The sequence below is a fragment of the Myotis daubentonii genome, chromosome X, assembly GCF_963259705.1.
Source record: "Myotis daubentonii chromosome X, mMyoDau2.1, whole genome shotgun sequence".
NCBI classification, from domain to species: domain Eukaryota; kingdom Metazoa; phylum Chordata; class Mammalia; order Chiroptera; family Vespertilionidae; genus Myotis; species Myotis daubentonii.
Window position 1 is genome coordinate 124835945 of NC_081861.1, and position 26136 is coordinate 124862080.

At 42.5% G+C, this 26136-nt stretch overlaps 1 protein-coding gene and 1 long non-coding RNA gene across 5 annotated transcripts in view; one reads left to right on the plus strand and one right to left on the minus strand.

Annotated features, from left to right (window-relative positions):
- Window positions 1–6181: 6181 nt before the first annotated feature.
- On the minus strand, window positions 6182–8656 carry LOC132224420 (uncharacterized). The gene is made up of 3 exons (XR_009450676.1): window positions 8482–8656; window positions 7184–7610; window positions 6182–7151 (listed from the first exon to the last, which is right to left on the minus strand). It is a non-coding gene; the product is annotated as an uncharacterized LOC132224420 (long non-coding RNA).
- A 143-nt stretch (window positions 8657–8799) lies between these two features.
- ACOT9 (acyl-CoA thioesterase 9) overlaps window positions 8800–26136 on the plus strand; it is a 33458-nt gene continuing 16121 nt past the window's right edge. The window contains exons 1-6 of one of the 4 annotated variants that reach the window (XM_059679614.1): window positions 8800–8956; window positions 16793–16890; window positions 18316–18342; window positions 18948–18993; window positions 22391–22561; window positions 22802–22839. In XM_059679614.1, coding sequence (XP_059535597.1) covers window positions 8937–8956; window positions 16793–16890; window positions 18316–18342; window positions 18948–18993; window positions 22391–22561; window positions 22802–22839 — 400 coding nt within the window. In that variant the 5' untranslated portion in view covers window positions 8800–8936. The other 3 variants (XM_059679615.1, XM_059679616.1, XM_059679617.1) reach the window with 3 other exon arrangements.

The following is a 26136-nucleotide window of genomic DNA, read 5'->3' on the forward strand; positions in this document are numbered from 1 at the left end:
AACTGTCCTCATCCATAGGTGCACGATTTTTGTTCAGTCTCTTCCCGCATCCCCCACACCCCTTCCCCCCCCCAAGAATAGTCAGTCCACTCCCTTTCTATGCCCCTGATTCTATTATATTCACCAGTTTACTCTGTTCATCAGATTATTTATTCACTTGATTTTTAGATTCACTTGTTGATAGCTATGTATTTGTTGTTCATAATTTGTATCTTTACCTTTTTCTTCTTCCTCTTCTTAGAGAATACCCTTCAGCATTTCATATAATACTGGTTTGGTGGTGATGAACTCCTTTAGCTTTTCCTTATCTGTGAAGCTCTTTATCTGACCTTCAATTCTGAATGATAGCTTTGCTGGGTAAAGTAATCTTGGCTGTAGGTTTTTGCTATTCATCACTTTGAATATTTCTTGCCACTCCCTTCTGGCCTGCATAGTTTCTATTGAGAAATCAGCTGACAGTCGTATGGGTACTCCCTTGTAGGTAACTAACTTTTTTTCTCTTGCTGCTTTTAAGATTCTCTCTTTGTCCTTTTCCCTTGGCATTTTAATTATGATGTGTCTTGGTGTGGTCCTCTTTGGATTCCTTTTGTTTGGGGTTCTCTGCGCTTCCTGGACTTGTAAGTTTCTTTCTTTCACCAGGTAGGGGAAGTTTTCTGTCATTATTTCTTCAAATAGGTTTTCAATATCTTGCTCTCTCTCTTCTTCTGGCACCCCCATAATTCGGATGTTGGTACGCTTGAAGTTGTCCCAGAGGCTCCTTACACTATCTTCATATTTTTGGATTCTTTTTTCTTTTTGTTTTTCCAGTTAGGTGTTTTTCGCTTCTTCGTATTTCAAATCTTTGACTTGATTCTTGCGATCCTCTAGTCTGCTGTTGGATCTCTGTATAATATTCTTTATTTCAGTCAGTGTATGCTTAATTTCTAGTTGGTCCTTTTTCATATCCTCGAGGGTCTCACCAGATTTATCGAGGATCTCACTAAATTTATCGGTGGTTTCTAGAAAATTCTTGAAAAACCTTATAACCGTGGTTTTGAACTCTATATCCAGTAGTTTGCTTTCCTCCATTTCTGTCATTTGTGACCTGTTTCTTTGTCTCCGCATTTTTTATGCTTCCCTGTGTTGATAGAGTGGCTTTGTGTGCTAGGTGTCCTATGGGGCCCAGTGGCTCAGCCTCCCCAATTACCTGAGGTGGACACTCTTGGTGCACCCCCTTGTGGGCTTTGTGCACAGTCTTGTTGTAGTTAAGCCTTGATTGTTGTAGGTATCACTGGAGGAATTGACCTCCAGGCCAATTGGCTGTGAGAATCAGCTGTGTCTGCAGTGGGTGTACTTCTGTGCTGGAGACACCCTTATGGGACAAGACTTGCTTCAGTGGGGCTTTGGTGCTCACTGAGTCTGCCCCCTGAGTGTCCCTTATGGATCTGAAGAGTTGTAGTCTGGATGGTCCCACTCTGACCACTGGGTACACTGGCTCTTGGATCTCTAAGGAGGTGCTAATTTAGCCTCTGCCTGAGGCTACCCAGCAGGAGCTATGGAGAGATATGCAGATTCCTCTTCTTTGTTTGGGGTTTGGAGGTGCCCAGATGAGGCCCAGCTATGAAGCAATGCAAGCTGCTGTAGGGGCTTGGGCCTTCTTTTGGATGTTCTGGGTCTCTCTGACCCAACTGCAGTTTGTTAGGTAATTTTAGATTGCAAAGGGCCAGGCCATTCATATGCAAAAGCCTCTGCACACAGCTTGGGTGGGGCAAGGTCTCAGGTAATCAACAGGGCAGAGCACACAGCTATGGCTGCTCCTCAGTCCTGCCCTAAGAGTCCCCAGGTCTCAGTGTCCCAGTAATCGCTGCAAGCACCTCTGAGAGAAAGCCGCCCTGGAGTTCCGCCCGATGCCAGACAGTCCAGTTTCTCCCCGTATGAGACTGGGTCCCCAGAGACTCACCTGGAACTGGAGTTCAGAGCAGTCGGGAGCTTGAGAGTCCCTCCTGATTGAAAAAGACAGCCACGTCCTCAGTTGCCAGCCCTTTCCGCGTGCACCTCCATACCTCTGTACTTTACTTCCGCACCTCCTCTGAGTCTCAGTGTGCTTTTCTCTTTCCTTCTAGTTGTAGAATTTCCACTCAGCCAGCCTTCCTGTAGTTCTGGATGATGTCCGTTTTGTCTTTTAGTTGTTTTTTTGAAGTGGTTGTGCAAGGCAGCAATTTCCGGTGTTTACCTATGCCGCTATCTTGGTTTCTCCTGTCTTTTTTAAAAAATATATTTTTATTGATTTCAGAGAGGAAGGGAGAGGGAGAGAGAGATAGAAACATCAATGATGAGAGAGACTCATTGATTGTCTGCCTCCTGCATGCCTCCTACTGGGGATTGAGCCCACAACCTGGGCATGTGCCCTTGACTGGAATCAAACCTGGGACCCTTCAGTCCACAGGCGGATACTCTGTCAACTGAGCCAAACCAGCCAGGGCATATCCTCATTTGTTTAATAAATATTTATTATGTATTTTTCAACATATTAGGCACTGAGATAAATACTTGATACATGGTAGCTATATACTGCTATTTAGTCACTTGGTCAATCGATATTATTTTATAACTAGAGGCCCGATGCACAAATATTCATGCAAGAATAGGCCTTCCTTCCCCTGGCTGCTGACACTGCCTTCGCAAGCGTCCTGCCCCGCCCTCAGCTGCTTGGAGCGCGTATGGGCTGCCCACAGGCCCATCATCTTTGTCGGGTTAATTTGCATACTCACACCTGATTGGCTGTGGTCATCATGGAAGGATGGTCAATTTACATATTTGTCTATTATTAGTATAGATTACAGTGTATCAGGCACCATGCCTAGTATAAGATCCACAGCAGTAAATAGACTCTGCATAAGCTTTTCTGGTTCTACTAATGGGACTCTCTTCTCCCTTATGAATTCTTTGGAATTCTTTAATGATACCTTCTCTTCAGTGAAAGAGATCACTGTTAGATGTCTTCCTATGACATGCCAGGTTCTGGCTGACTATAGGCTGGAAATGGGTATAAAAATGGGAAAAACCTTTGCCTCATATAGGCAGGTGGGAGATAAGCTGCTCATGATGAGGGCTTTTTCCTTCCTTTCCCTCCCCTTTTCTCCCCTTTTCCTGCCCTCCCCCTCTCCTTCACTTCCCTTCTTTTCCTTTCCACTCTCTCTCTCTAAAAATCAATGGAAAAAATATTCTTTGGTTGAGGATTTAAAAAAAAGAATGCACTTTTTACTATAAGAACTCTTTTTTTAAAAAAATATATTTTATTGATTTTTTTACAGAGAGGAAGGGAGAGAGATAGAGAGTTAGAAACATCGATGAGAGAGAAACATCGATCAGCTGCCTCCTGCACACCCCCTACTGGGGATGTGCCCGCAACCCAGGTACATGCCCTTGACTGGAATTGAACCTGGGACCCTCCAGTCCGTAGGCCAACGCTCTATCCACCGAGCCAAACTGGTCAGGGCAGCATGTTTATTTTATACAGCAAAAAAACCAGGAAGTATTCATTCTTGGTGCTTGGCTGGATTTAAATAACAAAACCCACCCCCTGGCACCTGGGCTGAAGGTCAAGCTGACAACACTCCTGCCTTTTGGCAAAGTGTGTTTCCAGGACGTGGCTTTGCCAATACCGCTGGATTCAGCTGACAATAATTAAAGAAATGTCCACGTGCCTTCCCAGGTATTCCCTACAGTTAGGCACGGGTAGGGGAAACAGACATTGAAGTTTTTACCATTTAAGGCCTATTTTATTGAAAGAGACATCTTTATTGAAGATGACACCCTGAAGTGAAGATGTCCTATCCTGAAGAGGCCTCTGATCCCCTGTCACTAATAGCATGACATGTTGTGAATACTTGCCATTTTTAAGCAAGAAGAAATTGTTAGAGGGAAAAGAGCGTTGCTAAAGACACAAACCTTTCAGTACTTGGGTTCTAGGAGCTGCCATAAAAGTGGAGCTTAGGAAAGGCAGGGAAAGTGATAAAAATCACTGCCATTTCCAAATCACCTAGCTTGGGTTTCACTTCTGTTGGAGCAAGTGGGTAAAATACTAAGGATTCATGTAATAGTTCACTGGTCTTTCCAGTTTTTTTTTTTAACATTGAGAGGGAAAATACCTTTCCATTGTTTCCTCCTCCCTTCTCCCAACTTTATTCTGTATCCTTTTGTATAATCTCTATAATCTGGGAAATAAGATAATTTAAAAAAAATATTGATTTGAGAGAGAGAGGAAGTGAGAGGGAGAGGGAGAGGGAGAGAGAGAGAGAGAAACATCGATGTGTGAGAGAGAAGCATTAATTGGCTGCCTCCTGCACTCGCCCTACTGGGGATCAACCTGCAACCAGGGCATGTGCCCTGACCCAGAATAGAACTGGTGACAACTCGGTGCATGGAATGACACTCGGCCAACTGAGCCACACTGACCAGGGTAAGCTAATGTTTTAACAGTGGTTTCTCATTCTTATGTAATTATAGCATAAATAAATTTGTTTGAAAGTTAATGACATTTCCAAGAATATTTCCTACCTGCATTAGATATCCAAAAGTATATATGATTCAGCAGCCCAAGGTGAGACGGTTACTAGATACTTTTCATAATTCTAAATAATTGACAACACATATTGGTAGGCTTTACTTGATTTGATTCTTCTACTTGTAATAATGACGTTGATAATATCTATCTGTCCAAGTATGGTTAGGTGCCTTTTATTTTATTTTAATGATACATTTGATGTCAGTTCTGTTTTCCCGGCACCATATCATAATAGAACTATCTAACTATATAAAAGCCTAAGCAACTGTTCGACCGGTCACTATGATGTGCACTGAACACCAGGGACAGATGCTCAATGCAGGAGCTGCCCCCTGGTGGTCACTACATTACTACAGCAGGAGTGCCACTCAGCTGACCAACAGGCGCCAGAGGAGCTGTACTGAGCAGTGGAACTGTGGTAGCAGGTGCAGCAGGGCTGGGATGAGCAGGAGCAGCAAGCAGGAGTGGCAGGTAGCGTTGGAGTGCCGGTTTTGGCCCGATCCCCACAGGCCACGCTGAGGGACCCTACCAGTGTGCGAATCCGTGCACCGGGCCTCTAGTTGGAACATAACAGGAAACAATAAAGGTGTGTGTGTGGGGGGAGAATCTGTTATAGTGATTCTCACCACTAGACAACTGTTGCATGTTTCCTGGTCTGATTTTGTGACCACTTTGTCTTCTAATCCCTGCTATCTAAAATTTGGTATAGCGTATGTACTTTACACACACACACACACACACACACACACACACACACACACAGAAATCAGGGTTGCTAAGCTGTTTTAATAATTTATGCATGCTGCCAGTTGAAATAACCGTAGACACATGGATGAATTCTGGGCAGCTAGGTTTTAGCTGGGGTCCTCCGAGCTTAGGACTGAGATATTTGAGCTAAGTGATAAGATCATTTTTCCTCTTTAAATAACTCCTGCAGTGGACACCTGTAAGATTGGCTGCTTGGTACTCTTAAAAAATACATATTTTATTGATTTCAGAGAGGAAGGGAGAGGAAGAGAAAGATAGAAACATCAATGATGAAAGAGAATCATTGATCAGCTGCCTCCTGCATGCCCCACACTGAGGATCAAGCCCACAACCCGGGCATGTGCCCTGACCAGGAATCAAACTGCGACCTCCTGGTTCATAGGTGGATGCTCAACCACTGAGTCATGCCAGCTGGGCGCTTAGTACTCTTTTTCCTAAAAATGCTTAATATCCCCGTCACAGTGGCTACTTATGGAAATAGCCATGTTAGTAGATTCTGACCTGGCAATGGGTCTGGGTTGAGGGGGTTTCTGAGAAGTCAAATGGGCCAATCATAAGACCTTTCCCTGCTGCCATAGTTAACCAGTCCAGCGGGGTTTCAATGTGCCAGAGTGTCGTTGCAGATGCTAGGGATGCAACAAAACTGATAAAAAAAATTCCTGCCTTTTGGGGCTTACCTTGCAGGAAAGGAAAACAAGTCAGCAAGCAAGTTAGCAAGTAACATTTCAAATGTAGACCTTTTGGGCCAATGAATCTCTTCTCAAGACTTTTTGTACTTGGGATGCAGATTTTGGGGTCAATGTCTATGCACGTGACTGTGGTTGTAAGATGGAGCTTCTTTTGTCACACGGAGAAAGCCATTATACCAGTGATGGTGAACCTATGACACGCGTGTCAGAGGTGACACACGAACTCATTTTTTTTGGTTGATTTTTCTTTGTTAAATGGCATTTAAATATATAAAATAAATATAAAAAATATAAGTCTTTGTTTTACTATGGTTGCAAATATAAAAAAATTTCTATATGTGACACGGCACCAGAGTTAAGTTAGGGTTTTTCAAAATGCTGACACGCCGAGCTCAAAAGGTTCGCCATCACTGCATTATACAGAAGAAAAAAGACTGAAGCCAGCGCACAAAGGACAGCCTGCTTCCAGCAATTCCAGTCCAAATTGATACTGTTTACACACCAACGAGAATATGTCTGCCTGAAAGGTGACTTGATTGCACACAAATTATAAGCTTTCCGTACCCATTGTTATACCATGTATGTAACCTGGAAAACTCTCTTGAACTTAATTTTTCTCCCTGAACTTCCCGTCACCTCAACTGAAAAGTTCAAATAAAAACAAAAAACCCGAAGAGTATAATTCAATAAAATATTTATTGCACTGTGTTAGGTGTGGCGCAGTATAAAGAAGTATAGCTAACACAAAGCAAAACAAAACCATCACTGAACAGGTGCAGACAATCTGAACCAAAATAAAGGAGACATCCCTGCAGGCCAAAAGGAGAGTGTTCTGGATGCCAGCCTGATCAAAGGGAAAAATGGGTGGCGAGGAAAGAGAAAGCCAAAAACCATCTTCCATTTGTAATTATGAAATTACTAGAGGCCTGGCGCACGAAATTCGTGCACGGGGGTGGGGTGTGGAGGGGGTGTTCCTCAGCCTGGCCTGCACCCTCTCCAATCCGGGACCCCTCGGGGGATGTCTGACTGCCAGTGTAGGCCCGATCCCTGTGGGCATCCCTCTCGCAATCCAGGACCACTGGCTCCTAACCACTCACTTGCCTGCCTGCTTAATGCCCCCAACTGCCCTCTCCTGCTGGCCTGGTTGCCTCTAAGTGCTCTCCCCTGCTGGCCTGGTCACCCCTAACTGCTTCTGCCTCGGCCCCCACCACCAGAAGGAAGCCAGACGTCCAGAAGATGGCCAGTTGACTCAGTCTAATTAGCATATTACTCTTTTATTAGTATAGATTATTTTTTTGTTAATCCACACCCGAGGATATCTTTTTCCATTTATTTTTTAGCAACCGAGGTATGTGTCCTTGACCAGAATTGAACCCACAACCATTCAGTCCATAAGCCTACACTAATCACTGAGCAACCAGCAAAGGCTAAAATGATTTTTTAAAAAGCCTGATTACTCAGGCTGGTGTGGCTCAGTGGGTTAAGTGTCATCCCATGCACCAGGAGATCCACAGTTCAATCCAAAGTCAGGGCATATGGCCTGGTTATTGGCTGGATCCTCAGTAGGCAGTTGATTGATGTTTCCATCTCTCTCTTCCTTCTTCTCTCTGAAATCAATAAAGACATATTAAGAGAATAAAAAGCCAGTTTAATTAAAATTGGAACATTTTTGGTAAGCATGGGATTTCAGAAGAAACACAACATGGACCCTGCCTTCCAGGAAATTACCATCTCTTCAAAAGACACCCTCTCATCACCTTATTTTATTTCCTCTTTAGACCACTTTCCTACATTTGAAATGTTATTTGCTAACTTGCTTGCTGACTTGTTTTCCTTTCCTGCTAATTAAGCCCCCAAAAAGCAGGAATTTTTTTTATCAGTTTTTTTGCATCCCCAGCATCTGCAACGACGTTCTGGCGCATTGCAAACAGCCCAGTAAGAAGTCGTTGAATGAGTCCTGACTGGTTTGGCTCAGATAGAGTGTTGGCCTGCGGACTGACGGGTGCCAGGTTCGATTCCGGTCAAGGGCATGTACCTTGGTTGTGGGCACATCCCCGGTGGGGAATGTGCAGGAGGCAGCTGATCGATGTTTCTCTCTCATTGATGTTTCTAACTCTCTATCCCTCTCTCTTCCGCTCTGTAAAAGATCAATAAATTAAAAACAAAAAGAATTTGTTGAATGAAATGCAGAATAAGGTCCTAGGGTAAAATCATAAGGGTGTGACCTTGAATTTCTCTGGCCCGGCCTAGATCTCTACCTTGTCAACACTAGGGGTCAGGCTGAGATCAGAAGAGGAACGGATTTTTTCCCCTTCAGGGCAGTGGTTCTCAACCTTCGCTTACTTTAGCATCACCTGGGGCTCCTTCAGACACATCCTTAAGACTAGGCCACACCCCTGACTTAACTAAATCAAGTCTCCACAGGGTGGGGCCCAGGCATCAGTAGTTTGGAAAAATGCCTAGAAGATGACAACGTACAGCTAAGAACAAGATGGACGGGGAGGCGAGGCGTGGCCGTCAAAGTCGCCCGGCTTTCAGCAAAGAGGGATAATGGGGACAAGCTCTAAGGACCCGGCAGCACTTCGCCTCCACCTCATACCCCTGACCACGCTCCGCGGTGCATTTAATCCACCATGGCCAGCCTGAGGCTGCTAGAGTGGGCAGTTCCACGGAGACGGACTCCAGTTTCCCGCCAATGAGCTGAGCTGCAGGCCTAGCGTGGCCCCGCCCCTTGGCAGCGAGGCCCCGCCCCCAGGCCGCGTGGGTGGAGGGGTCCGCCCCCGGAGGGCCGGGCGGCCGGGGTGCGGTCGGCCTGGGCGGCGAGTTCTGGTCGCCGTGGCGCTCGCTGTCGCACTTGCTCTCGCCCTTATCCTCGCTTCTGCTTCCCTCCGCCGGGCCCGGGTCTCTGGTCACGTGCACAGCGGCGGAGCGCGATGAGGCCTGTGGCGCTGCGGTAGGTGGCCGGGGGCCTGACGTGGCTTGTTGGGGGGCGCCCACGCCTGCCCCCGGCGCTGCTAGCGGGCCCGGGCGGAAGGGCGGGGTTGGCGGCGGGCGGCACGAATGCGTGGGCATTTGGGCAGAACGTGAGGCTGGAAGGAGAAGGGCGCCCGCCTGCCGGGACCACGCCGGGAGCGGGTGCGCCGGCCTGGGGTGGGGCACGGCGCTCCCCACCTTAGCGTCTTGTGGCTTTGAGTGTGATATTAATAGCGAAGCGGCACTTTAAGGGAGGAAGTTGGGTGTTCCCTGAAATTCCTTTACGTTTGCTCATCCTGGGTGTGGTTTGGGGGTAGCCCCTTATCAGAAAGCTGGTATTTGGAGTCCCATATTACCTTTTCAGCCCTTTGCCCTCCTTTGGAGAACATTTTTAGGGTTAAGTGCTTGGCCTACTTGGACTCAGACTTAAGTGTGTTGTAATGTAGGGTACTTACTGGACTCTCAGGACTGTATGACGAGGGCCCCTGGTGCTGACTGCGACTTTACCTTTAATGAGCAGCAAGGCAAGCGGGCGGGGGCTTTGATTGGGTCACTTGGACGAAGAGAGGATGCTATTTTGTAAATGTCATCATCCCAGCTTACCCAGATGAAGCCTCAGGCTGTAGATTTCAGGGTGGCTGGCTCTCGCCCAAACCCCTTCACTGGAGCACTCCAGCTGTTCAAGTTCTTTCTGCCTGTCTGGGCCCCAGGGGGCTCTTTACCATTCTACCTTCTGGAATCATCCAGCTACAGGTGCCCCGCCCGGCCCCTCTGGTGTGGCCCACAGTACTTCTGACAGTGATCCCCCTCAATTATCTTGGGGGGGGGCCTGGTTCTCTCTTAGGGGGTCTCTGTGGACCTTGCTATCACTTGAGAAAAGTTTTCTGTGTGTGTGTCTCTTGTTTATAGCATTTAAAAAGCACCCTTTTTTATACTATTTGAAGACAGCTTTAAAGTCAGGTTAAAAGAAGGACCACAAGGGGGAAAAGGGGAACATATGTAATACTTTCAACAATAAAGATTTTTAAAAAAAGGAAGGACCACATTTGGACATCATCTGAAAGGCCCTCTACAAACTCCACAGCCTTGCCCATGTGCCTTCTTCCAGGAAACCTTTCTTGATCTCCTCTTCCCCCAATTTGGAAGTCCCCTTTCTTTGCAATGAATACACATAAATTTGCATTCCTTCCTCATGAGTCCTATTGAAACCTAAGACGGTACTCCTTAGTGCCTAAGAGAAAGAGTTCATCAATGAATATGGACTGTCCAAGATGATTACGTTATTGGACTGGTGGGCGATCTCTGTAGCTTCTTTTCCTCCCATTCACAAAAGAGCCACACGAATTTGTTTATTTCTAAATTGAAGCATTCCTTCAGAGTGGAGGGTGAGAATGGCATTGCCTGTTACTGTACTGAAAAAATTCTTCCCAGACACCCACCCTAAGCTTGGGATCCAGAACAGAGCCAAGACACTTATGTGACTCCTTAAGCAAGCCGTGGAGAGCTCGGGCTCCTTGGTCTTCTTTCGTTGGAAAGATTCAATCGGGGAGCGCTAGGGCCTGAGTTTCCCCAAAAGCCTTTTTTTAAAAAAATATATTTTATTGATTTTTTTACAGAGAGGAAGGGAGAGAGATAGAGAGTTAGAAACATCGATGAGACAGAAACATTGATCAGCTGCCTCCTGCACATCTCCCACTGGGGATATGCCCGTAACCAAGGTGCATGTCCCTGACCGGGATTGAACTCGGGACCCTTCAGTCCGCAGGCCAACGCTCTACCCACTGAGCCAAACCGGTTTCGGCCCCAAAAGCCTTTTGACAGTTTCTTTTAAAGGCCTAGGGCAGCGGTTCTCAACCTGTGGGTCATGACCCCTTTGGGGGTCGAACGACCTTTTCACAGGGGTCGCCTAAGACCATCGGAAAACACATATATAATTACATATTGTTTTTGTGATTAATCACTATGCTTTAATTATGTTCAATTTGTAACAATGAAAATACATCTTCCATATCAGATATTCACATGACGATTCATAACAGAAGCAAAATTACAGTTATGAAGTAGCAACGAAAATAATTTTCTGGTTGGAGGTCACCACAACATGAGGAACTGTATTAAAGGGTCGTGGCATTAGGAAGGTTGAGAACCACTGACCTAGGGGTTTTGCTCTTAAACGTCTGAAGTCTTCTCAGGGAATAAGCCAGTTACCCTGGGGTGCCTGGGTGTTGGGTAATGATGAAATCATTCTCCCTCCCTTTTCCTCACTGCTGCATATATAAAGGGAAGTAGCTGAGATTGTGACAAGAGCAACTGCATAAGTACGTATGGAAGAGGGATCAGAAGAACTGCTCTCTCTCTAGTTGACTGACATTGGGAAAAATCATCTAATTCTTTGAACTTCATGTTTTTCAGGAGGTTGATCTGAATCACAATTTTTATTTTATTTTATTTTTAATATATTTTATTGATTTTTTACAGACAGAAAGGGAGAGAGATAGAGAGTCAGAAACATCGATGAGAGAGAAACATCGATCAGCTGCCTCCTGCACACCCCCCACTGGGGATGTGCCCGCAACCCAGGTACATGCCCTTGACCGGAATCGAACCTGGGACCCTTCAGTCCGCAGGCCGACGCTCTATCCACTGAGCCAAACCGGTTTCGGCAGAATTTTTAAATATAAGAGCCTTATGGGGGTGTCAAAAGGGGGTGGTCTGTGAACCTTCTGAAATAGTATATACCATTTTTATATATCAATTTTCATCAGATTATCAGTAGATAGAATACTAAATTGGAAGTTATCATAAGCTGAATGTTCAAGAGCAATAGAAATTTTTTATACCATTTTTTGATGAGTCAACAATTTTTTAAAGTATTCAAGTTATGCCTTTGTTCTGTTACAGGGGTATATCTCCAAAATTTTTAAGGCAATATACAAAGAACAAGGTTGCAGGACCGCAGTTTTCCAAATAATTTGTCTCAAGTGTTTCTCTACATCCATCAACTCCATTTGGTTCACAATTCAGATATGGCCCATCATAGTGCCTAGCTTATGCTTTCTAAATTTCTGGTCCTTTTTTACTTTTGGGGGAGACTTTGGTGAAGCATGACTTTCTGCAATAGTAATAGCTGATGTGGGTGTTTTTATTGTTGTTATGTTTTTGAGGACTTTGCTAGTGTATCAGGCACGCTTCTAAGGGTTTAACATGATAACTTCTTTTTTTTTTTTTTTGGCTTTTTCTCTAATTTATTGTGCTGGTTCTTATCCATAGTTGTTTTTTTTTGTCTTTTTTTTGTTTTGTTTTTTATAGTAGTTACAAAATTAGTTTCTTTTTTTTTATTATTAGTTAAGGTATTACAAATGTGTCCTCATCCCCCCCATTAACCCCCAACCTCCCCCCCACACACAAACTCATGCTCCCATCCCCCCGTTGTCCATGTCCATTGGTTTGGCTTATAACTTCTTTTTTTTAATATATATTTTTATTGATATCAGAGAGGAAGGGAGAGGGAGAGAGAGATAGAAACATCAATGATGAGAGAGAATCATTGATTGGCTGCCTCCTGCATGTCCCACACTGGGATCAAGCCCGCAACCCAGGCATGTGCCTTGACCGGTATCGAACCTGGGACCCTTCAGTCCACAGGCTAACACTATCCATTGTGCCAAACCAGCTAGGGCAACATGATAGCTTCTTTATCCTTATGACAATCCTATGGGATAAGTGCTATTAGTTTCCCAATTTTACAGATGAGGAAACTGAAGCTCAGAGAGGTCAGATAACTTGCCCAAGGTCACTCTTCTAACAAACAGCATGTTCAGGCTCTTAACCTCTGTACTGTACTGCCTATCACTCAGGCAGCATGGGATGGTTTTCATCACTCTTCAGAAAATGCTGTCTCTTCTTGTAACAAAACAAAAATGCTTATGTATATGTATATTTACCCAGTTTATGAGATGGTTATATACCTCCCATTACTTTGTGATGCATGCATATTCAATATATTTAGCTACTCAGAGTCAGGTCTTATTTCTTATATTGGGAGCATCTAATGCATCTATTATAACTGCTAGTTAAGATTTTGAGGGCATGATATTTTGCTCTTTCAGCTAATAGTAGCAATGAGAAATATTGTAACTGAAATCAAGGTTCGGCTGCATATCGCCACAAAAGCCATACGCATGAGACAGATGCTGGTGAAAAAAGAAAGAGGTTTATTCAGGTGTTGGCCACTTTTGTCCAAAGCCCATCTTCACACTTCAGTGCAGGAAGAGGTTTTTATAAGGAGGGAGAGGGAAAGCAGAACAGAGATCAAGGGGAGGAGGTTGAAAAGTTCTCTACATGCAGGCCAATACAGTTCATTCTGTTCAGGTGATGGTCTGGTGTGTGTCATCCTGGTTTTATATCATCCTGGTTTTACATCATCCTGGTCTTATATCATCCTGGTTTTACTGTTGAAGGTCAGCAATTCTAGAGCCGTGATGACTGAATGTCAGAGTCTCTATCTTCTGAAGTTAGTTCCTAGGATTCTTATACAAACACTAGAGGCCTGGTGCACGAAATTCGTGCGGGGGGGGGAGGGGCAGGGGGAGGGCGGTCCCCTCAGCCCAGCCTACACCCTCTCCAATCTGGGACCCCTTGGGGGATGTCTGACAGCCAGTTTAGGATTGGGCCTAAACCGGCAGTCGGACATCCCTCTCACAATCCTGGACTGCTGGCTCCTAATTGCTCACCTGCCTGCCTACCTGGTCGCCCCTAACTCCACCCCCCCCCCGCCAGTCTGGTTGCCTTTTACTGCCCCCCCCCCTCTGCTGGCCTGGTCACCCCTCATGGCCCCTCTGCCGGCCTGGTTGCCCCACGCAGCCTGCAGTTCAGTTGTTTGGTCGTCCCTCACTAACCCCCCTGCTGTCCTGGTCTTAGGCAGCCATCTTGTGAGGGCGTGGTGGTTAATTTGCATATTACCTCTTTATTATATAGGACGCTGTTTACCTATAAGCTACATATTAGTCTGAGTCAGCATTTACAGAAACAATGTCAGAACAGTGGTGGGGTGAGTTACAGTTGCCCACTGTTACAATATTAGCTTTCTCCAGTGAACTTTTTAAAATCCAATACATTCAGTTGCAGAATGCTAGTGTCTGAGAAGGCAGAAGGAGGACTGTTTCCTTCAATAAGGGATTTGAACCTACAGAAAATACGTAAAGTGAAACAGTGAGAACAAAAGAAAATGCATGTTCTGAGAAAATGCAAACTAGAAGGTCAAGACTTAGAAGACTGAAATATTAATATACATATAAAAGTACAGAAGTGGAAGGTTTATTGTGGAAAAAAAATAAAGCCAAAATATATAAGGTAGAGAGACTTATTACTTATTTGATTAAAGAATAAACACAAGTCCTGGCTGCCATAGCTCAGTGGTTGTGTCAACCTATGAACCAGGAGGTTACGGGTTTGATTCCTGGCTCAATACCCACTGTGGGGCGTATAGGAGGCAGCCGATCAATGATTCTCTCTCATCATTGATGTTTCTATCTCTCTCTCCCTCTCCCTGCCTCTCTGAAATCAATAAATATATATTTTAAAAAAGGAATAAACACAAAACCCAAACCCCAAATACTCCAACAAGTGTTCTGATCTTAGTGGGCCAGCAGGGGTTGTATCACAGCTAGTGTGATGACTGGATGGCTAAGGAGTTACATGTAGGTCTTACCAAATATTTTTACTGAGAGAATTTTCCTGAATGCTGTATATAATTCTAGAGAGAAATCTATAGTGAAGTTGGGCACTAAAGAAAATGAAAAATATACTTTATGTTGGGGCGGGGGGTGTCATCACTTGTTCTGGTACTAGGTAGTAAGAATTTACTAGTAACTTGAGCTAGAGTGAGTAACAGTATTTAGGGATCATGACCTCTTTAATACCTTGTCTTCTTTACCTGTGCTCTCAACAGATCAGTTTGTCAATCCCTGATACTATATATGTGTTATTCGTGATATGACTGTGTATGGCTAGGAGTCAACATGTAAAGCAATAGTGAATAATAAAAATCAACTTAAATAACTTATTTTGGGAGAATAGGGTAGGCACATTTGGATAATTAGCTTTTATTTTATTTCATTGGGGATTAGAAAATTTCTGCCTAAGTGAAATAAATACTGTCTTTGAATCTGGAAAGGGTTAATTCTGTTTTCAAAGTTGGTAAACTTATAATTGGGTTTAGCTTATCTGTTGAGGAAATATGGTGTGATAATGAAAAAACATGTTCATAATTTATTCATTTACCAAATCAATTCTGGGCTTCTGAAGCTAATAAAATAGAAAGAGCAAGAATAAATCCATTAAACCTGGTTGATATCTTTTATGTGTTTTGTAGCTAGATACCTAATTGGTCTCTGTGCTCAAAAAATATTTACTCTGAGCCCTGGCCAGTGTGGCTCAGTTGGTTAAGTGTCGTCCTGTGCACAGAAAGATTGCCAGTTCAATTCCTGGTTAGGGCACATGCCTGGGTTGTGGGCTCGATCCCCAGTAGGGGGTGTGGAAGAGGCAGCTGATCCATGTTTTGCTCTCTCTCCCTCTCCCTTCCTCTCTCTGTAAAAATCAATAAAAATATGTTTTTTAAATCCTCACCCAAGGATATTTTTCCATTGAGTTTTTAGGGAGAGTGGAAGAGAGAGGGAAAGACAGAGAGAGAAACATCGATGTGAGAGAAATACATCGATTGGTTGATGGTGGGGAGGAGCCTGCAACCAATGTATGTGCCCTTGACTAGAATTGAACCCAGGACCCTTTGGTCTGCAGGCCGATGCTCTATCCACTGAGCCAAACCGGCTAGGGCCAATAAAAATATTTTAAAAAAAGAAACAAAAAATATTTACTCTGAGATTGATGGGTGCCAGAGGAGAAGGGGTTTGGGGGACTGGGTAGTGAGCATGAAGGGACTGAGAAGTACAAATTTGTAGTTACAAAATAGTCACAGGAGGTAAAGTATAGCAAAGCAAATATAGTCAATATTATTGTAATAACTATGTATGGTGGGTACTGAAAATACCGGGGGAATACTTTGTAAAATATATGATTGTCTAACCACTATGCTGTACACCTGAAACGAATACAAAATAATATTGAATGTAAGCTGTAATTGAAAAATAAAAAAAAGAAATGTTTACTCTGGTTGGAGAGATGATTTATAGAGTAGCCTTATATGCAAATGTGCATACACTGGAGAAATAAGTATAGACCCCTAGAAGACAATATACAGTACAGTCATGCATTGCTTAATGACAGGGATAGTTCTGAGAAATGCTTTGTTAGGTGATTATGTCGTTGTGTGAACATTATAGATAGAATGAACTTACACAACACAAACCTAGATGGTATAGCTTACTACACTCTTAGGCTATATGGTATATCATGTCACATATGCGGTCTGTTGTTACCAAAATGTTGTTATTTGGTGCATGATTAGGCTAAGGATGTGGGACAGTCAAGTGCTCTGGGAGGAGGCGCAGGTCTTTGGGGTTGCCAGGGGAGAAGCCATGGAACCTACTTTAACACATTGTATGCAGGAAACGTATTTATACGTTTTACGTTGACTGGTAGCGTTGACTGGTAGTAGAGCGCGGGACATGTATTAATACGTTTTTTATAGACTAGCGGTAGAATGTGGGTAACGTATAAATACGTAAACTAAAGTTATTGTATTTTTACTAAACGTTGCCATTTGCGCAAAAAATTAGCAAAAATGGCCCGCGCCACCTGTTAGCGCGTGATAAAAACTACCCACAAACAAATAAGTGTGTTTATTCTTGTTTTGCAGGCTTTGTACTTTGAGCAGGGGGCTGCTTACTCCTGGCAGAGGACTGACTCAAGGGTTCCAGAATCCTGAAAAACAGAGAGTCTTCCACATTCATGAAGGCAAGGGTGTTTACTTTTTAGACTCAAGTGGTTAAAAACCCTATTTTATTTGGGAGGCATGTAGATAGATAATTCAGGGCAGATGAGGCATACTACAGGTAGATCTTTCATAAACTTCTTATTTATAAAATGACCAGGATAGCTGTGGGTAGAAATCACATTCAGAACCTTGGGGACTGAGTTCTTTTAGTAGTTAAATGATTTCCACTTCCCATGTGTAGGTACTGAAGAGGAAGACACAGAAAAAAGAAATCTAATGCATAAATAAGAGATGGGTACTTTAGTTGTACCAACTAAATGCTCTTAGTACACCATTTTGTTAGAGGGACCCTGTTTAATCCATGTTTAATTGAAATTAATTTCAATTATTAATCTGATATGCAAGTTATGGATGTATTTATCAATTTAGGAGTACTCATTATAATTAAAATTGTGGATTTTTTAAAGTTTTTAAAAATATATATTTTCATTGATTTCAGAGAGGAAAGGAGAGGGAGAGAGAGATAGAAACATCAATGATGAGAGAGAAGCATTGATCAGCTGTCTCCTGCATGCCCCCTACTGGGGATCAAGCCCGCAACCCAGGCATGTGCCCTTGACCGGAATTGAACCTGGAACCCTTCAGTCCGCAGGCCAATGCTCTATCCACTGAGCCAAACCAGCTAGGGAAAAATTGTGGGTTCTTTAAAAGGTCTACATAAACATATATGTAGAAATATAATTTAAAATTCTACTTTCCTTTTTGGCCCTCAGCACTGGCCTTTCTTCTTACACTGACTAAACTAGTAATAATTGTTTTATGTTAGCGAGCAGCAGTAGTCTGTATGCTGTTCCAGGTACTTTCTGTTCATTTATTTAAGGAACTCAGGAGAAAAAAAATCAGAAATAATACTAATTTACTAATTAATTTTTGTAATTTTCTATGATTTATTTTATAGAGTTTGCACCAAATTTATGGGATATATATAATTGACAAAAAAGTCAACCATGCCCTAACCGGTTTGGCTCAGTGGATAGAGCATCAGCCTGTGGACTCAAGGGTCCCAGGTTCTATTCCGGTCAAGGGCATGTACCTTGGTTGCGGGCACATACCCAGTGGGGGGGTGTGGGAGGCAGCTGATTGGTGTTTCTCTCTCATCGATGTTTCTAACTCTCTGGCCCTCTCCCTTCCTCTCTGTGGAAAATCAATAAAAAAAATATATATATATATATCAACCATTTTCCCATGTTAATCTTACCATATTTGGTTTTGCTCAGTTAGTTATTGAAGGACAAGGACCATTAATTTCCTGTAACTTGAATATATATTGTTAAATGCTAGAAAAAAAAACATGAACTCAACACATTATTTGAAATCCTAAGGATTTATTTTTTAGTTTTGAATCACAACTTCTTATCTAATTTATTTTCCCTTTATCCATATAGCATCTTCACCTTTACACGTGAATAATGGTGTGTGTGGTAATTAGTATCAACCAAGTGATTATTTTTTTATACTAATTCTTTCTTCTACTTTTGGGCAGTGGGCATTAACAAAAATTAAATTGCATTCTTTGCCTTCCCTTGATTTACATTTTTGCTTCATTTTTCTGGCTTAGGCTTTTCTAACAATTAGCATAGTATACGTAAGTATATGAGAAATCAATTCGAATGATACTCAGATTTGGATATTATTGTTAGTTCCTGAACTAATTTGATCTACTGCCTATAAGATAGATGGGGATTTTGTTCCTAGTATCTCCATCAAAAAGGGACTCCTGTTAACACTGATATAGCCCCATCAATGAATAATTGGAATTATTCTTTTTTGTTTGCTTATGTAAACCCTAGTGATTGGCACAAGGGTATTCTTTTCTGTGCTAAGGAGACAATAGTTTCACGTTTTCAGGAAGCAGAGACCTGAACCCTTCTCTGAGCTATTTTTGTGGCATTAAATGAAAATTCATGGATCTTTAAAGCTTTTCAGTGCATGGATCGCTTTTCTTAGTTCTTGCACTTGTTGCCATCGTTCTCATATTTCTTTGTTTCAAGGGATGACCTCTTTATTTTTGTTTCAGTTCGAGATAAGCTGCGGGAAATAGTAGGAGTATCTACCAACTGGAGGTACGCACTCTTGCATATTCATTCTTTCATCCCTGAAGTGGTATGTGAGGCTGTAATTAGGGTCAGTTGATGGTCTCATTGTAGGGTGGGGGAGGGAGGAGCTGTGTATGGAAATAGATTGAAAGGTGCTTTTTTTACTTGAGGGAGAAGATCAACATTCCAACATGTTCATCAGTTGATGCATTGTTGCCATAAAATAATGTGATTTACATGTACTCCACATTTTTCTTTTTTTTTTAAAATATATCTTATTGATTGTTTACAGAGTGGAAGGGAGAAGGATAGAGAGTTAGAAACATCAATCAGCTGCCTCCTGCACGCCCCCTACTGGGGATGTGCCCGCAACCAAGATACATGCCCTTGACCAGAATCAAACCTGGAACCCTTCAGTCCGCAGGCCGACGCTCTATCCACTGAGCCAAACCGGTCAGGGCTGTACTCCACATTTTTCAAAGTGCATTCAGGTATATTACTTCACTGGTTCTCAACAAGAGTTGTGAAAGGCTTATGGCATATGTTCCTATCCCTTTTTATGGATGATGAAACAGAAACTTCAAGAGATTCAACCATTATTAGGGTTTGGGACTTGAACCCAAGTTTCCTGGTTTTTCTATTTCATGCAGTCTGACTACTTTATTGCATCTTGTTAGTTCACAATTAACCAGGTTCTTTTTTAAGAAAAATATATTTTATTGATTTTTTTTTACAGAGAGGAAGGGAGAGGGATAGAGAGTTAGAAACAAAGATGAAAGTAAAACATTGATCAGCTGCCTCCTGCACACTCCCTACTGGGGATGTGCCCGCAACCAAGATACATGCCCTTGACCGGAATCGAACCTGGGACCCTTGAGTCCGCAGGCTGATGCTCTATCCACTGAGCCAAACCGGTTAGGGCAACCAGGTTCTTATACAGTCTTTCTCTTTCAGTATTTTCCTGATGTAAAATAGGATAATGTTCCTCTTGGTGCACAGAATTTTGAGGCTAAAATGAGATAAAAAGTTCAAGTGATCACTAAGCATGCAATAATCTATTGTTGGTGCCCTGATAGCTCAGTTAGTTAGAGCATCATCCTGATATGCCAAGGTTGCGGGTTTGATCTCCAGCCAGGGCACATACAAGAATCAAATAGTGAATGCATAAATAAGTGGAACAACAAATCAATGTCTCTCTCTCTCTCCCCCTCCTTCCCTCCCTCCCTCCCCCCCTTTTCTTCTCTCAAGTCAATAAAAATCATAACCCATTGTTGGTATAAAAGTCATCTAATGACTTCTTTACAGGAAAATTTCGCCTTTCTAAAAACTAGGAAAAAGAATACCTATGTCCCGACCATCTGGATTGGATGCTTATTAACATTTCCCCAGATTTGCCAATATACACAAATTGGCTGAACTGTTTCTAAGTTAATTATAGCTATTACAACACTTCAGCACACATCTCCAATACATAAATATATTCTCCTATGTAACAAAATCAGTAGTCATGTATCTTCCACAAGGAAGACAGTCTGTAACATAATGAAATTGACAATAATTCCCTAGCAGTATATTACACATTTATATTCATAATTCCTCAGCTGTTCCTCAGATGTCTTTTATAGCTCCCCCCCCCACCTAAAATCGCTTTCCCAGAATGCCCAGGTTTGCACATAAGTCTAGCTTTTTTTAAAAAAATATATTTTATTGATTTTTTACAGAGAGGAAGGAAGAGAGATAGAGAGTTAGAAACATCAATGAGCTGCCTCCTGCACATCTCCTACTGGGGAAGTTCCCGCAACCCAGGTACATGCCCTTGACCGGAATCGAACCTGGTACCTTTCAGTCCACAGGCTGACGCTCCATCCACTGAGCCAAACCGGTTTCGGCAAGTCTAGCTTTTTAAAAAGCATCAGGATCCAGCCCAGCCAGTGTGTCTCAGTGGTTGAGCATTAACCCAGCAACCGAGAGGTCATCAGTTTAGTTCCTGGTCAGGCACATGCCTGGGTTTTGGGCTCGATCCTCAGTAGGAGGCATGCAGGAGACAGCTGATCAGTGATGTTTCTCTCTCATCAGTATTTCTATCTCTTTATCCCCCTCCCTTCCTCACTTTCTAAAAAAAAAATCAATAAAAACATATTTCAAAAACAAAAACAAACCATCAAAATCCAGTAAAGGATTGCATATTGCATTTGGTGGTTAGGACTCTTTAGTCTCCCCTAATCTAGAATAATAGTTATCCCTCTGTCCCTTTTTTTTTTTTTTTATCACCACAAGCTTGACTTTAAGGCCAACCCATTTGTCTTGTAGAATGGTCCACATTCTGGATTTACCTGGTGCCATTTAACTTATTCCTCTATCCCCTATATCTTTTGCAGGCTAAACTTTTCTGGCAATAATAAATACTTCATAAGTGAAGCTTAAAAGGACATCTTATTTTATTATTTTTTAAAATCCTCACCCGAGGACATTTTTCCCTTGATTTTTAGAGAGAATGGGAGAGAGAGGGAAAGACAGAGAGAAATATCAATGTGAGAGAAGCACGTTGATTGGTTGCCTTCTGCACAAGCCCCAACCAGGGCCTGGGCCAGGGAGGAGCCTGCAACCGAGGTACATACCCTTGACCAGAATCGAACTGGGCACCTTTTGGTCTGCAGGCCGATGCTCTATCCACTGAGCCAAACCAGCTAGGGCAAAAAGATATCTTATTTAATGATATTGTAGACATTTTAGTTTCCTAGTCCCTTGTCTCTCTCTTCTCTTCCACCTTAATTGCCTCTTCTTTTTCCTTCCCTTTCTGTCTCCTCATATTCTCTTCCTCTTTACCTTTTGCTCTGCCTTCCATACCTCTTTTGGATATACTAGATTTTTCCTCTGCTATCTTTTTCCTGAAATTGGCGGGAGGGAGGGAGAGAGGAGGGAGGGAGGGAGGGAGGGAGGGAGAGAGAGAGAGAGAGAGAGAGAGAGAGAGAGAGAGAGAGAAAGGAAGAAGAGAAAATAAGAGAGTTGGGGCACAGAGAATATCAGAACTGTCAAGTAGAGAAATGGGAATATGGAATTCAGTGGCCATGTCATTCTTTAACCCATGTATGTATATATACTATTGTGTCCCTCTCTATATTTTTACTTTGATTTCAAATATTTTATTATTTGAATACACTTTTTGATGAGGGTGCATAAATGGTTCATTTGGGTATATCCATATCACTTATAAGTATGTTTTTCCTATCTACTAGCCTAAGAAGTGTTAACAGAAAATTTTAATTTCACTAAGTAGCAGGTGTGAAGGGAGGGAAGGAAGAGGAGATGAGGTAGGCCCAGACCTCTTTCCTCCTTTGATGGTGCCTGTCTGGCCTGTGTACAACTGGGGTTGCGGGACAGCACTGCTCCTGTGTTTCATGAAGCTTTTGTCCTTTCTTCTCAGAGACCATATGAAAGCAATGGAGGAAAGAAAATTACTTCGTAGTTTTTTGGCAAAGTCACAGGAAGCACTGCCCCCTAGGAGAATGAAAGACAGTTATGTTGAAGTTCTCTTGCCTTTGGGCAGTCAGCCTGAATTACGAGAGAAATATTTGACTGTTCAAAATACCGTAAGGTAACATAGCACTGTTTTTATTTGTGTTGTTTGTTTGCCTTTATTTCATTTCCTTTCTTTATTGCAACTTTGAGATATCATTCACTTATTGAAAGTGTGCAATTCTATGGTTTTTAGTATATTCAGAGAATTGTGCAGCCATTACCACAATTAATTTTGGAACATTTTCATCACCCCAAAGTGTGCTATTTATTTCTACAGAACTTATTTTCACTTAATTCTGTTTTCTTTATTTCACAGATTTGGCAGGATTCTTGAGGATCTTGACAGCTTAGGAGGTACTGGTATTATTTTAGTATTTTGAAATACTTAGACTAATACATTGAATCCTATATCTAGAAAGGGATTTTTTATTAACTTGCACAGATGAGGATATTGTAAAAGAGGAGAAAAAGAACAGCTACTACCTCTGAATTGGCATAATTCCCCCCCAAAATGTGGACTCCTACTTATCAGTTAGAAACTGATTAATTCTCCTTTCTAATAACTTTTTTTTCTTTCTAATAACTTTTTAAAAAGTCTTAAATTTACAGAAAAGTTGCAAACAAGTACAAAGAATTGTTCTTCCCTGTATCATGGAAGAGTATGTTGCTGACATGCATATCATCCCCAAATATTTTCATGTCTGTTTCCTACCAATAAGGTCCTTCTCTTACCGAACCACAATACAATCATTAACATCAAGAAGTTAACATTGGTACATTACATTGTCTAGTCCAGTGGTCGGCAAACTCATTAGTCAACAGAGCCAAATATCAACAGTATAATGATTGAAATTTTTTTTGAGAGCCAAATTTTTTAAACTTAAACTATATAGGTAGGTACATTGTTATTAACTTAATTAGAGTACTCCTAAGGCTTAGGAAGAGCCACACTCAAGGGGCCAAAGAGCCGCATGTGGCTCGCGAGCCGCAGTTTGCTGACCACGGGTCTAGTCCTTCGACGCCATTCAACTTTCACCCATGGGACTTTATAGTGGAAGGATCCAGCTCTGAATCATATGTTGCATTTAGTTGTCATGTCAGGGATAGTTCCTGTCTTTCTCTGACTTTTATGACCTTGACACTTTTGAAGTTTATAGGCCACTACTTTTGTGGAATTTCTCTCCATTTGGGTTTGTTTGATGCTTCCCCAAGTTTAGATTGAGGATGTGCATCTTTGGCAGGAATGTCACAGAAGGGATGCTGTATTTTTATTGCGTCTTATCAAGTGGTACATGATTCTGATTTGCCCCATTACCGTGATGTTAACTTTGATTCCTTGTTGAAGGTGGTGTTTGCCAGGCTTCTTCACTGAAGTTACTCTTTTTCTCCTTTGTAACTAATAAGTACTTTGAAGGGAGGTACTTTGGGACCTTGTAAATATCCTATTCCTCATCAGACTTTCAACTTACTACTTTAAAATCAATATGGGCCTAGCCAGTTTGGCCCAGTGGATAGAGCATCGGCCCGCGGACTGAAGGGTCCTGGGTTTGATTCTGGTCAAGGGCACGTACCTTGGTTGCAGGCTCTATCTTCTGTCCTGGTTGGGACACATGTGGGAGGCAACCAATTGATGTGTCTCTCTCACATCAATGTTTCTCTCTCTGTGTCTCTCCCCCTGCCTTCTATTCTACTCGCTCTAAAAATCACTGGAAAAATATTCTTGGGTGAGGATTAACAAAAAAAGAAGAAGAGGAGGAGGAGGGGAAGGGGAAGGAGGAGGAGGAGGAGGAGGAGGAGGGAAATAAAATCAATATGGACTCAGGGATTCCTATTTTATTGAATGGGTTATAATATGTTACCTGTACTATCATCTGTTTAGATACTCTAATTGTCCCAGGACTGGCCTAATCCATTCAAGCTAGCTTTTGTGGGTTTTTCTTGATGTGTCCCTATCATTTTTTGAGCACTTTCTGTCTTTCTGTGACATGGCAAGATGTTCTAGGTCAGTGATGGCGAACCTATGACACGCGTGTCAGAGGTGACACACGAACTCATTTTTTTGGTTGATTTTTCTTTGTTAAATGGCATTTAAATATATAAAATAAATATCAAAAATATAAGTCTTTGTTTTACTATGGTTGCAAATATAAAAACATTTCTATATGTGACACGGCACCAGAGTTAAGTTAGGGTTTTTCAAAATGCTGACACGCCAAGCTCAAAAGGTTCGCCATCACTGTTCTAGGTTCACTTGTACTTTCCCTGCCCCAGTCCTGGAATCAGCCCTGGTTCTTTTTAGTGGAGAATATTTATTTATTTATTTTAAATGTTTATTTTAAAGAGCAAGGAAGGGAGATAGATAGAAACATGGATGAGAGAGAATCATTGATCAGCTGCCTCCCACATGCTTCCTACTGAAGGTTGAGCCCATAACCCGGGCATGTGCTCTGACCAGGAATCGAACCGGGGACCTCTTAGTTCTGGAGTTGATGCTCAACCACTGAGCCACACCGGCCGGGATGGAGAATGATATTTAGAAACCAAGGTCTGGGTGCTGGGAGGGGAGTGGTCATTGCTGCTGGGGTATGACTGTCCCCATGCCCTTTCATTGAATGAGCTGGGGAATGTATGCACATACATACATTTACCTCTGTGTTTATCTATCTGTCTGTTTCTGTGTGAAAACCAGGGGTTCATACTGATAGTTCCAATTCCACACCACAGTTTCATTGTTATTTCTTTCCTTTTCATATTTGTAATTCCTTTCTCCAACTGGCTCCATTATCCTTAATATTTTACTTACTTGATTGGTTCCCCTGGATGTAGCCAATGCCATATCTCTGCCATCCCTCCCTCTCATGGCTGCTCCCCTCACTGGGGCCTACTCCATGCAAGTCCCTTTCTGCAGGTCACTGTCCTCATTGTACTCAGGGTCACCATGCTGGGCCATCGCTCTTGTTACCTCTCTGCTTGTCCTCCTGACCCCACTTGGCTTTCAACATCCTGCTCTGGGCGACCTTGTTTACTCCTAACTAATGACTTGTGGATTGAACTATGGGAAAGGGTTTAAAGAAAGGCTTTAATAACTTAAAAAATATAGACGTAAGTCCATTGTTAGGCTTACACCTAGCTACTATTGTCGTCAGGTTAAATAAACCAGGTTACAATTTCTTAATGGCCTTTAAGAAAATTAAACACACACGTTTGACTTTGATTTACATAAGTGTCCCTAAATTTACAAACTCCCCTGTTTTTTCTTCATTACCTCCTATTGGTGGCCAATCCCTTTCACCTGTTTACTTGATCCTATTTCTTCCATTTCTTCAAGGAACTTGCCTTATTACGTCTTTAAGTCTCTCTTTTTAAAAAAAATATTTTATTGATTTTTTACAGAGAGGAAGGGAGAGGGATAAAGAGTTAGAAACATCGGTGAGAGAGAAACATCCATCAGCTGCCTCCTGCACACCTCCTACTGGGGATGTGCCCGCAGCCAACGTACATGCCCTTGACCGGAATCGAACCTGGGACCCTTCAGTCCACAGGCCAACACTCTATCCACTGAGCCAAACCGGTTAGGGCTTTAAGCCTCTTTTATCTTAAAATGAAAAGTAGGCAAAATTCACTTCCCTCTAACACTCTCCAGCTGTCTCT